The sequence below is a fragment of the Phaseolus vulgaris genome, chromosome 6 (genome assembly GCF_051622355.1).
Source record: "Phaseolus vulgaris cultivar YP4 chromosome 6, ASM5162235v1, whole genome shotgun sequence".
Taxonomy (NCBI): Eukaryota; Viridiplantae; Streptophyta; class Magnoliopsida; order Fabales; family Fabaceae; genus Phaseolus; species Phaseolus vulgaris.
Window position 1 is genome coordinate 37096833 of NC_143503.1, and position 13409 is coordinate 37110241.

The window sequence follows — 13409 nt, forward strand, 5'->3', positions numbered from 1 at the left end:
ATATTATGATTTGTAAATTATATTAAGATAATAAGTGAATTTTAAAATAGTTTAGAATGTTTTTTACATAAAAAGTATTATGGTTTGAAATAAGACTTTTGAATAATAATTCTATAATATTCAATAAATTTTTAGAAGGTATTGTTCAATTGAAATTTAAAATATTAAAAACTTATTTTTTATTAAAAATCATATAAATTTCAATAAATGATTTTGGTAGTTAAATTATATTTTGTGTAATTTTTCTTCTATATGTATAAATATCATTCATTTCATCTAAATATATGAGTTTTTTTTTTTGTTATGTTATATGAGTTTAGTTAAATTATATTATGTGTATCTTTATCCTTACATTTTTAAGTAAAATATAATATTTATATGTATATATTTAAATTGATAAACAAATGTCTTTTTAACTTAAATATTGCACTAATTCCTTAAAAAACTTGATACTTAAACTAAAAAAATATTTTTATTACCGTGAACCTTTTCAAATTGACACTTTATTTATTTATTCCTTCTTTTATGCTAACACATAACTCATTGCAAAGTTTGTTACTGCTAAGTATATGGTAATAGTGGTGGTTGAGAAATAATGCATTTCTTCATATTTTTAAACATTACCTCACATTTTTAGGTGCTTTAACCAACTTTAAGAACAATCTTGTATTTTTTTACCACCTTCAATAAAAAAAAACTAAAAAAAAAAATTCACCGAGTTGTTTTGTTCTGACTCCTATAATCTCTATAGTTTTTAGCACTTAATATATATATATATATATATATATATATATATATATATTTCACATTTATTTGAATTTGTCCTAAAAATGATAAAAATACGTATAGTTCTCTTCTCAAATTTATATTAATTTATTTATGATAGTTTTTGGCTGAATTTACTTGTATTTTACACTCAATAGAAAATAATCAATCTATGGTGTAGAAATGGATACTTTATTAAATTAAAGGCTAACACATTTTATAGTAAATGTTAGGACGAAAATGAAATAACCTATTAAACATGTATGAAGGTGGTTTTGGATTAAATTTCTCTACCGAAACATATAATAACATTTTATTGAATGAAAATGTAAAAATATTTTTATGACTCGAAGATACAAAGATAAAAATAAATTAATTTTTCTTTTATAAATACTCTATGTTATTTGAGCCTGAAAAACAAATATACTATTGGATAGGCGAGAAGACTGACATGACCAAATGGTCAAGAAAGTATAATGATTATTTTAATCTAAACACAACCTATAAACTCACAGTTAATCATAAGTAGTCAGTTTAATTGTAAATGATGATTAAGGCAATATTAGACTATCTTCTAAACCTTCGAGCAAACTCATGATAGATGAGACTCATCTAAAATGTATAAATAGTATAGATAATATAACGTTAAAGATAAACAAAATTTCTCAACTTACATGCACATTATACTCGAACTAACTTGATTGTCAAAGTACATTTACGGATTTCTCACTCATTCGACAAAAGAAAAAATTAATCAGAGACCACCTAGAAGTCGTGAAAACCGAAAGCAAAAGACAAAAAGAGTCACTGTATAAGAAACCCGACTAAGAAGACTTTCATATTTTGTATTTTATATTCTCAATTTCGGATTAAGGGTGAAAAAATGATTTTAAATAAAAATAGTTATTTGTTAACTTGTAACGTTGCAAATCTCTGTGTGTTTAAAATAAGAAGTTGGTAAAATATTCAAGATTTGGATATGATAATGGATAAGAAGCATTCAATTCAAAGCCCGTGGGCTTCGTATTCAAGCTAGTCATATCTTTTTGCAACTTGACATTTTCACGATCACTCTTCTTATTATTATAACAGCATTTAGCTGCGCGATGGAAAAAATGGCTTTTTCTTCTTTCTTTTTTTTTCTAATTGGAGTCGAAAAAATTAAAATAATAGGACAAAAAAGTAGTGAATATTATTTATTTAAATATCATGCTAATATATATTTTCGCATTGTCCATGTGAAATCAAAGTTGACAAAGAAGTGGTGAAGAAATTGAAAACTTTGAAACCAAAAACAGTGCTAAAATATTTGGTCGTAGAAGATATTTAGTTAGGTAGGTATCAGTGTGTTGTAACAGGTGTTGTGTATTATTTTATTATTTATTATATTATATAAAGTAAAAGGAGTTTACATTAGGACCACTTTTCAGAATTTGTATAAAATGGAATGTACACTGCAAAATAAAAACTACAATAAATTATTATATTAATTTAGTTTTTAAATAATCTAATAATTACTTTGTTTAACTTATTAGATTCAAAAGTATATTTTAAAATACAATGTTTTTAATAAAATTTAAATTTAATTTAGTTTTCTTAAATTATAATGTAATTCAATTTAAATTCTTCAAACGATTATATATTTTAATTTAATTATTTAAAAATAATTTTTAAAAATTAGTTTAATTCAATTTACGCATTCTTATCTACCTAGATTTATTGATTTAATCACATATTTTTTTATTATATTTTATTAAACTATCTGAGACCTTATTTGACATATTTAAAAGGTTCAATTTTCTCATATTTAGAAGTGCATTTCATACCTATCTCTCAATAAACAAATAAACACAAAAGAATAAATAAATTAAGTCAATCATTTGGATATAGACTAAATTTGGATTACATTTTTAAAACTTATAAACAAAGAGTCCAGTCTAATATAGTTAATTCAATATTCTTTATTTTTCACACTTTAATCACGATCCAATACTTTAATATGATATAACAATAAATAATTCATAATAATCACATAAATAGACATAAATATCAAGAATCATTCAGTATTAATAGTACGAGTATCGATACCGAAATCTCGGATTGTAATATCTTTTACATATACCAATTTACCAAGAAGAAGAGTAATAAAATAAAAAGAGAGCACAAAACTAAACTGTTGAAAAAAAACACAAATCTATTTTGAAAAAAAAATGGAAAAAGTAAGATAATTGTTGTTTTAGTTTCAACCTATTTGAGAAAATAAAAATAAAAACAGAAGAATGAAAAATTAAATACATTTTAACTTAATTAATAAATTTGATTTAAATTTTAGATAAACATGTTTTATGCATTTGGAGGTTAGAAAAAAACAAAGAGATGGCACCAACTGCCACGTGGCATGCGAGGCTTTTTCCTTATGTTACACAAGTACAATGATTGGAATAAAATAAGGAACAAGGAATATAAATGTGTTGTATTGCGTTGTGTGCAGTGCCGTCTAATGTGTTTTCGATTGGAAGAAGATAAAGGGTCAATGCGTTGTGCGTCAGAACACAATGGAAGCTCACCGGAACCCGTCGAAGCCGCGCCTTGAGCGGCGGAACGCCATGAAGAACATCGATTACCGGTTGAAGGAGGAAGAAGATACAGACACCGACACGGACATAGACATAGATAGTTTGGATGAAAGGAGTTTCCGAGTCGAAGGAATCGACGGCGAATTTGACCGTATCTTTCGGAGCTTGGGCCTGTCCGGGCCCGAGGACTTTGCCATCCCAGCCGCGGCCTGGAAACAAGCCCAGGCCCACAAGGCCCGCAGCACCATGAACCTTCAACACGAACCGTCACAGAATAAAAAACAGAGTGAGGGGGGAATAAACGGCGTTAGGCCTCCCGTTTTGGAACCGACGCAGGTTAGTTCTACTTGGAGCTCCCAACAACCTACGGAGAGGGACCCACTTTCTGATTCCGTGTCACGTGATGATGACAGTGATGTTGGTGTTGAAGCTGAAATTGAAAAGGTTTCTGGTTCGGTCGGGAATGAGACCTTTGATGTTCATAATCTGTCGCCGAATGTGAACGGTTATTTCGGGTCGTGGCAAAAGGGCGAGATCTTGGGAAAGGGTTCTTTTGGAACTGTTTATGAAGGCTTCACCGAGTCAGTACACTACACCACACTACTCTTCATTCTCTTTCATTCAGCTTGCATGCATAGAGATTATTCATTTGATTTTACTGTATCTTAGTAATCTACAATTAGAAACACCATCTGGGTAGCTTTATGGAAATTTGCTCCAATTTTTTATTGGGGATTTAATGCAATCATCTTGTTAAGATTATTTGGTTCAGAAGTCTTTTTTTTTTTTTGGGTCAGACACTTGTTTTGAAAAAAAGAGAACATTAACGAATCGTATCTTTAATATTCTAAAAACACACTAAAAGTTAAACTTAAGAAAGAATTCTTCTAAAAAAAACAAATCAACATTTGCTAATGTATAACACTGTTTTGATTTTTCTTAAAACATATTTAAAATGTAACTTGCTAATATAATTCTTCTAAAACACAATGATATCCAAAAAATGTGTACTAGTTTGATAATAATAATCTCCAAACTAGAATGAGTGCCCAACAACCTATATAGAAAAGTTTTGATTCTATCATAAATGCAGTGCTGAATTCAACTTTACAAAATCAACATGTAAATAATTACCTAAATATTCTAATAAATACATTTGCTATGTATCTAGTTAATGTTAAATTTCACAATTTTTGTACTGTGCTGTTGAGGCATATGCAAATAGACCATTTTGTTTTCACTGAAGTAAAAGATACATTTTCTTTTCCTTGCAGTGATGGGAACTTTTTTGCTGTAAAGGAGGTGTCTTTACTGGATGACGATAGCCAGGGCAAACAGAGCATTTTCCAGCTTCAGCAGGTGAGAGGATTTAGTCTTCTTTCCCTTCTCATCAAACAAACTTCATGGCATAATCTAATTTTTTGTCAAACCATACACACATTCCTCATTTGTTTGTTCCATCTTATACATAAGCATTTGATAATATGAGTATTTTGGTCTTCCAGGAAATCTCTCTTTTGAGTCAGTTCCGACACGACAACATAGTTCGATATCTTGGCACTGACAAGGTATGCTGCTTTCCAATTTTATTAGAATTTGTGTGGGTTATGTTACTCAGTCTGCACATTCAACTTAAGCGGCTTGTTTATCCAAATACCCCTATTACAAAAGGTTTATGCGAGAAAAAAATAAGGGAAATGGGAATAGATGTATTTGATGTAGTTCCAAGAAGTTAAGAGTTATTACCATGTTAGTAAAGTTAGTTAAAAGAATAAGAGAGGTTTGTAAAAATAATGTTCATCTTCCTTAAGTTTTCTGATCCAGTTTCTATAATTAGCTGTGTCTCAAGTGTTTGGTGGTGCTCCTTGAATTTTTTTTGTTACTTAGGAGTAAATTGAGTTCAATTGTTTTCTCCTCTTCTTTTATTTGTTATCTGTATTTACGTCTTACTATTTCTCAGGATAATGATAAGCTGTATATCTTCCTTGAACTTGTAACAAAAGGATCATTAGCAAGTCTCTATCAAAAGTATCGATTAAGGGACTCACAAGTGTCTGCATACACAAGACAGATTTTGAGTGGCTTGAAGTATCTTCATGATCGTAATGTGGTTCACAGGTAACATGAGTGAAATTTCTATCTTGATGCAGCCTAATGATTGTGCCTGTAATAAGTGCAATATTTTTTAAGCCGATTTCCACTTTATATGACTATTGAAATCACCGAATAGTCAAAGTTGGATGCAGTGGTTGGAAATTGATGACCGAAGTATCTCAAATTTACATGGATTTCTGCATTCTAACTTTTAGTTCATCGAAAATTTTAAATTTTAAGGGACATCAAGTGTGCCAATATATTGGTTGATGCAAATGGGTCCGTCAAGCTTGCAGATTTTGGATTGGCGAAGGTACATTTCTTCAGCAAAATAAACTTTCTCGAGTCAGCATCTTATCACAGCAAATTCCAATGCTAACAACCACTTGCAATTACATGGTTCTTTTTTTCCTTTGCAGGCAACCAAGTTGAATGATGTTAAATCAAGTAAAGGCTCTCCTTACTGGATGGCCCCAGAGGTTTGTCTCTCTCCATGTTCAACTAATTCCTTTAATTGGATGAACTGGAAGTAGATGGATCATATGTCTGTCTTATTCAGTTTAGCACACACAACAATTTCTCACTTGCTTCAATGACAATTATCAATCAAGTGAATGATTTTATACATAAACATGCTTCCATTCCACTGAGTTTTTCTTATACCTTACTGCAGAATCACCATTTTCAATATTTGTAATTTCTTTGAATTGTTGATAGGTTGTTAACTTGAGGAACCGTGGATATGGGTTAGCAGCTGATATATGGAGCTTAGGATGTACAGTACTAGAGATGTTGACGCGCCAACCTCCTTACTCTCATTTGGAAGGAGTATGTCTAACATTTTACAGTTTTTACTATCACCTTTCTTTACCCTTAGTTCTATATTTTTGCTAGATTCATTCATTAACAAGACTGAATTTTCCCTGTGACCATTTCTTGTCCAAATCATCTCATAGGATTTCACCTTAACAGACAATTAATAAAGACTGTACTATCCTACATACCTTTAAAATTAAAGAAACAATGCTAAATACCTCTTTGTTTACATTTTTTACTACAGATGCAAGCGATATTTCGAATTGGCAGTGGTCAACCTCCACCTGTTGCAGAATCTTTGTCAACAGATGCTCGAGATTTCATTCTTAAATGCTTACAAGTTAACCCTAACAAACGGCCAACTGCTGCGCGGCTATTGGATCATCCATTTGTAAAGAGAACTCTTCTGTCTCCCATTAGTCCAATTTCTCCAAGTATTAATCTTTTACTGTCTTAAGAGGTTCTCAATCACCTCTTAAGTATGTCAATTCCATCTGTTATTTTTTGTTGTTTATCTTAGCAGTGAGCTCAGGTTTAGACTGGTGCGCTACACAGGACAAGGTCAGTAGTTTTGCTGATATATCCCTGTGTTGGACATTACAGTCTAAACCATATCTGGTTATAATCACCTACCTTAGACTACCATGGTGGTCCCTGGTGACGGGTTTTGTGAATAGAGATGTGAAATTGAGAAAAATGAGACACATTAGACACACACTACAAGAAAATCACTAAATAGAAACCAATTCTAGAAACAAAAAATAATTAGTCACTGTATTAACTAAATTATATCTTATTTTAGAGACTAAAATTTTATTGCTATCTAAAGCAATTTCTATTATTTTTAAAATTTATAAATTAGTTTCTAAATATAGTGATTAATTATTTTTATCTCTATAATTGGTTTCTATTTAGTGATTTTTTTTGTAGTAGAGATCTATATGTGGGGTTGAGTTCTTAGTTTTCTGGTGACCTTTCTTTTTCCTTCAGCTTAGCCTTTTGAAATTCTTTTTGTCAAGCATTACTTGTTGATTAGAGCAATGGTTGGTAGTACTTGTATTGTAGCCATAGGCATGGTCCTTTCACATGTGTGAATAGTTTGGTAAGAAAGGGAAGTAGCTACCTACAAAGCAACTATTTAGTATTGAGTTTTTGGTATCAAAACATGTATAAAAGGAAAAGTAGTATCTCCTTCGTTTCTTTTATCACTATCCCAATCTCCATCACTTTAACATAATTGCTAAATTTTACTTTTGAACATTGAATTTTGGGCACCTATTTTTTGTTAACACCTCACTAATATCTGTGATGGGATTTTACACTTCTAAAGTGAGATGTAGTTGAAAGGATAAACTGCAGTAATAATTGTTGATTACAAAATTAACAATTTAAAATTCAGTTATGGTGGAGATTAGTTTGATTATTGAGTCTGTAATTTGAAAATTCAAACCAATCGAATAAAAAGTATTTGGTTCATATTTTATTTCCTTTTAAATCAAATCTAAACTAACCTATAAATACTCCTAATACCCAATATTTTTTCTTCTTTGTATCACATTATATATATTTTTAATTTTATAGTGTTTCAAATCAAGCTTTTTATTTCATATTCTCTACAACTTGTGCATATATGTTTTAGCCTATGCATATTTACATAATTGAAATCAATTCAAATACATCTAACAATGTAATTTGAATGTGGAATACAGGGTGCAAGATAAGAACATACTGGTCCTCTTAACTTTTTATATATTTTAAAATATTATGTGTGCCAAACTCTTGGAACTTTCCTTCTGGCAGCCCTTAATATTAGAAATCATTTAATAAGAATTGGTTGATATAGTTTCTAGTTTCAATCCAAATGCTGTTTCTCCTTAGTTTCCTGGAATGGTTGCAGCAAGTGGTTAGTGAACACATGCTCCTTATTCATCTAGAAACCCCCTTTATTATTCCCCCACCCTCACTTTTTAATACACTTTACCATTATTAAATTCTGTTTAAATAAACTCTTTTTCAGCTTTTTTGGAAAGAGCTTTCATTAAAAATTGAATAAGTTTTATAATTAATTTTTTAATTTCTTCAATTTATATTATATGCAATAAACAATTTAAAATTCATCAATTCAAATAAAATTTCAAATTCTTAAAAATTAATTATATTTATGATATATATTAAAAATTAATTTATTATAAATAGGTTGTTAATTTGAAGAGTCGTGGATATGGAGTAGCAGCTGATAAATGGAGTTTAGGATGTACAATATTAAAGATATTAATACGACAACCTTTTTACTCTGTACATGGAATTGACAAGGATAATTTTCACTTGTTCCCGAGTCCCTATCAGCACATGTCCCAGATTTCATTCTTAAATGCTTACAAGTTAACTCAAACAAATTCCCAACTCCTCAACTATTGGAGCATCCATTTATAAATACATTCTCCAAACCAACAAAATATTGAATTTTTTTAGACTGAACACCAATATTTATTGAGTAATGCTATTATTTTACAATGGTTTGTTTTAGATAAATATAGGCAGTTTCTTCCTGCACCCCTACATTTTTCTTCATGCACCCCACAATGTAATGCAAAGACAAAAATATTCTTACTATTTTTAAAAAATCCCAAAATACACATAAGACCCACACTACTCTTTCTTCTTCCGAACAATGCAATTCGGTAATTTATGGGATGGGAAATCCGCATTTATTTTTTTGCATTCTGAATTGGAAAATCCATAAATATTCCGGATTGGTGAATCCGATAATCTTTCGGATTCATCAATCCATAACAAAAATTAGACTTTTGGATTCAGCAATCCAGAAATCAACAAGTTACTTTTGAAACACCCCTTTATTTGAAAAAGAACACGAATCACTTTTGGATTGATGAATCCGTAGAACACTCCCGATATCCGATAACCTAAAAATCTCTAGTTTTTACAAATTAAAGGTGAAGGTCAGTTTTGGGATTTACAAAATTGTGGGGTGCAGGAAGAAAAACGTAGGGGTACAGGAAGAAGAAGCCTCAAATATAACGGACCATGATTTCGGGCTTGGAAGACCTCAGAAAACAGGCTCATTTCAACAAAGGCAAATTCTTCCTGCACCACATCAATTCTATCATACACCCAATCTGATATTAAAAATGACAAATACCTCTAAAAAACAACGAAAATAATCTTAGCTAAAAAGAGAGTGGTTTTTCTAGAAATATTTTGGATTTAAATTTCCAAAACACATTTATGAATTTCAGAAATTCTTATTTGAAATACATTTTCAATTTTGTATTCCAGATTTTTTTAACTGAAATGTATTTTTAAATTTTGAATTATATTTATTATTTCAGATTTTCAAATCCAAAATAAGGATAATTTTAAAATTTATTTTGGAGAACGCACAGAATGGAAGAAGGCTTTACCAACAGTTGGATCTCTAACTGTTATCTATCATAATCATGGTCCTACCCCAAAACTGGAAAACCACAACCAGAACACTCCATGTTGGTAAGATTGCTGGAGAAAAGGCTGAAAGTGACACAAAATTTGACAACCAGAGATCAATGGAACAAGAAATTTCTAGGAAAGAGGTATTGGGTGTGAAAAGGCCTATGATATCAGCATAATCAAATGGCTGATATTGATGATTTGTAGCAGTACATCGTATTCTCCATCCTGAAACTTACAGAAAGACGTACAGGGGAAAAAATTACAGAATTAAATGACAAACATGATTTAAACCTTAACTTTATAAGACTAGTCGCCATAGAAGTTTTTGTACAAAAGGGGTCAAATCGTCTATGTCTGAATACCACACTAAAGAATTAAATTTGCAAGGCGAAGTGACATGTGAACACTACCTAAAATTAATGAAGTTTCGTTTTTTTCTCAATATCTACCTCTCCACATGCAATGCCCCCCTACACTCAACTGAGACAGCAGCTGCAGTTTCTGATAGATCCCTCCTCATCTCTGAAATTTTGGACCCCACGTGTTCTTTAAACTTCGAGACTGAATCAACCAACTGAAAGAGTTCGCTGACACGCATTTGAATTTCTTCTTCACTTTGTTTAATCGCTTCCTGCAACTTCAATTCGGATGTCTTGACAAAAATGAAGTTCATTAGGTAGAATATCGTCACATAAATCACACGTCAGTAAAGAAAGAAAAAACACACTTTTGTCTACATTCAAATTTCAAAATGACTTCTGTTTGTAATTTTGCTGATTTAGCAAAAATAGGGTACATAATTTGCTGGGATTATTTCCTATTTCTGGGCCTGTGGTAGTTTGTTTGGCTTGATATCCCTAGAGTCATCTAGAACAATTACATACACATGCCAAAGCTAAATCTCAAAATGAATGGATTATTGGATTCAATAGTATGCAAGCTAAGAGCAGAGTTCCCCTCTTAAGGAAAAGTACTTCCACAAAGATCGTCAACACCATCTAAACCCTCCTCATTGAGACATAACAACAACAACAGACAAATTCTCCATATCTTGAACAATTCTTGGCATTTCAAATTCAATATATTAGAGAAGTAAATTACAAAAAGGATTACCTTGAGAACCTCCGCTGCCTCTCTTTCCATAATATCGATTTCATGATCTGCTAACTGTATATCCTCCAACATTTTTTTAGCTTCAGCAGAACATCCGCTGGTGTATTCCTGTGTTTCCTTCTTTTTCATGTTTAGTTGAGTTTCCATCTGATAGATGAATCACAAGCAGCAGAAATGGAAGTCAAAGAGAAGTCATTACTAGGAAGGATTACTCGTCTGTCCAATACTAATGAAAATCCAACAGAGTGTAACGGAACTTTCTACCAGGAAGTGAGTTGAAGTGTATATGAATATTTGATCTGTATGTTTTAACACAAGCTATAATATTCTCCGCAAGTGTAATGGAAATCGAAAGAATTCCCTCATTAAAACCAAAAAATATACACTGGACCAGTCTTGATCTTAAATAGCGAAGTGAGAAACATCTAGTCATGCTTAAGTCATAGTGCACTGCTAGTATGACAGGTGATTTGAATTCAAAAAGATGAAAAAAGCATTGTTACTGATTGCTACCTACAAAAGGGTAAAACATATATACTCGGGCTGTGCAAGTTCAAAATTTGAGAACGCAGGCATCAATGCAAGGCATTGCTAACATTTTAACTTTCTAGTAAAAGTGTTACTCTCTTCGTACATCAAGTTTGCTACTATCAAGGCCCGGCCAATCATCTACCAAATCAAATTCTCAATCCACTATTCCAGTCATCAAACAAATTTGAAATGAAAACTAGTTCCCTGTGCAGTAGCAGATTATACAGACCAAGTGACACGACAATGCACTTACTTCATCAACGCGCAACTGCACTGCGGCTAGCTGATTTCTTTTCCCTTCAAGCCTCGCAGCATTTTCACCGGACTTCTTCTGATAAGAAATGCACTCTTCCAGTTTTTCCATAGAACCTTTTTTTATTTCATCAGCAAAGGATCTAAGCGCAGGCTTCAGCATGATTTTGTGATCAATGCCCATTATCTCAGCAGGAGTAGTACCCTTGTCATTCAAGACATACTGAATTCCATTCCCAATCTTCAACCTACAACCGCTCAATCAGTAGCATTGACATGAGAATAAAAATTAATTCAAGACTCAACACAGTATCCATTAGCTAGCATCATCAAACACAATTTACTTCATAGTAATTATAACATGACAGTTAATAATGAAAATGGTGATAAAAATGTGACCTCCTAAGGGCTTGGTTGCAGTCCAGAGCGAGAACTTCTAGGTCGTTGATCTTGTGCGAGATAGTGGTGTCGATATCCCACGCCTTCTCTTCCCACGCATTCCTCGCAAGCTCAGCCTCCGCAGTGTCCCTCTCCACCGCCTGTAACTCTCTCTTCATCCTCTCCACGTCCCTCGCATTGAACGTCTGCGCCTCCACGCGCCTCTTCAGCTCCTCGTTCTCCTCGCAGATCGTCTCCCTTTCCGCCTCTTTCGCCTCCAACTGCTTCTCCTTCTCCTCCAAAACCCTCTCCGCCTGCTCGATCCGCGACGACAGCTCTTCGATCATCTTGTGGAACTTAATCATGTCGTTCTCCAGAATCGCCTTGTCCTTCTCCAGAGCCTCCTTCGGCGAGGGCGCGGTCCGGAGCCGCTCCAGCTCAGCATTCAGCTTCGCGACGCCGCGCCGAGCCTCGTCGAGGCGTTCCTGCGCCGCGGCAGTCTGCTGTTGGATCTTCTCCTTGATGCTGCAGTCGAGTTCCTCGACGGCGTCGTCGTCGCCGCGGATGTAGAGCATGTAGCTGTTGACAGTGTATTGGTAGATGGCGTTGTGCTGTTTGGGGGAAGAAGATATGTGGGAGTGGAATTTGGCGATCTGGATGAGCCAATGAATGAGAGCGAGAAGGGTTGGCCATTGGTGAGGCGCGGCAGGGGAACGGAGAATTGATTTGTTGAGTTTGAAAGGGTAATTGAGGCGTTTGAGGAGGAAAGGGAGATCGTCTTCGAGTTTGGAGAAGGGGAAATCGAGGAGGGAGAGGAGGAATTTTAGGGTTTCGAGGATGTCTTTGGCGGAGGGGAAGGTTGTTTTGAAGGTGATTGGGAAGTTGTGGGAGGAGAGGAAGGAGTTGATGGTGGAAACCACCGATTGCTGGAACTGCCGGTCTTTGTAGGAGTCCAGGGTGGGGCGTCCGCCGACGCCGACGGATGAGGGGCGGCTGCTGACGTCGGAGTCGCGGGAGGGGTACTGGCGGTGGTGGAAGTCGACCGGAGTTGGTGGCGGCGGAGGAATGAAGGAGTCCTTGGGTTGGCGACGGGCGGTGGGCCTCATGGTCTCAGAATTGATTGAAATTTGAATTTTTGTAATCTTATGTGCGCGGGTGTATTTTGAGAGTGTGTATGTGGCTTCTGCTTTAACGATGGAGTTCGATTTTATTCGGATTTCCCGCTCTTAATCACTCTACTATGGTTTATTGCACCAACATAAAATTTAAAATCTAATAATATTTTTCACTTCATTTTGTGGTTATTATATATTTCAGATTAAAATATATAGAATATCATTTTGTTGCTTTGTTTAACTTTTTAAATTACTATAAATGATGAGTTATGAGTTTCAGTTTTCATGTCATGAATAATATGTTGTAAATGAAGTTGAT

At 33.4% G+C, this 13409-nt stretch overlaps 2 protein-coding genes across 2 annotated transcripts; one reads left to right on the forward strand and one right to left on the reverse strand.

Annotated features, from left to right (window-relative positions):
• The first annotated feature begins 3203 nt into the window (after positions 1-3203).
• LOC137832852 (mitogen-activated protein kinase kinase kinase 1) lies at positions 3204-7462 on the forward strand. The gene is made up of 8 exons (XM_068641212.2): positions 3204-3922; positions 4616-4700; positions 4847-4909; positions 5302-5459; positions 5676-5748; positions 5855-5914; positions 6153-6263; positions 6496-7462. The coding sequence occupies exons 1-8, from the start codon at positions 3321-3323 to the stop codon at positions 6706-6708; spliced, it is 1365 nt and encodes a 454-aa protein (XP_068497313.1). The 5' UTR covers positions 3204-3320; the 3' UTR covers positions 6709-7462.
• Positions 7463-9982: 2520 nt separating this feature from the next.
• Positions 9983-13192, reverse strand: LOC137832846 (kinetochore protein). The gene is made up of 4 exons (XM_068641205.1): positions 11997-13192; positions 11599-11845; positions 10815-10961; positions 9983-10353 (listed from the first exon to the last, which is right to left on the reverse strand). The coding sequence occupies exons 1-4, from the start codon at positions 13079-13081 to the stop codon at positions 10147-10149; spliced, it is 1686 nt and encodes a 561-aa protein (XP_068497306.1). The 5' UTR covers positions 13082-13192; the 3' UTR covers positions 9983-10146.
• Positions 13193-13409: the final 217 nt, after the last annotated feature.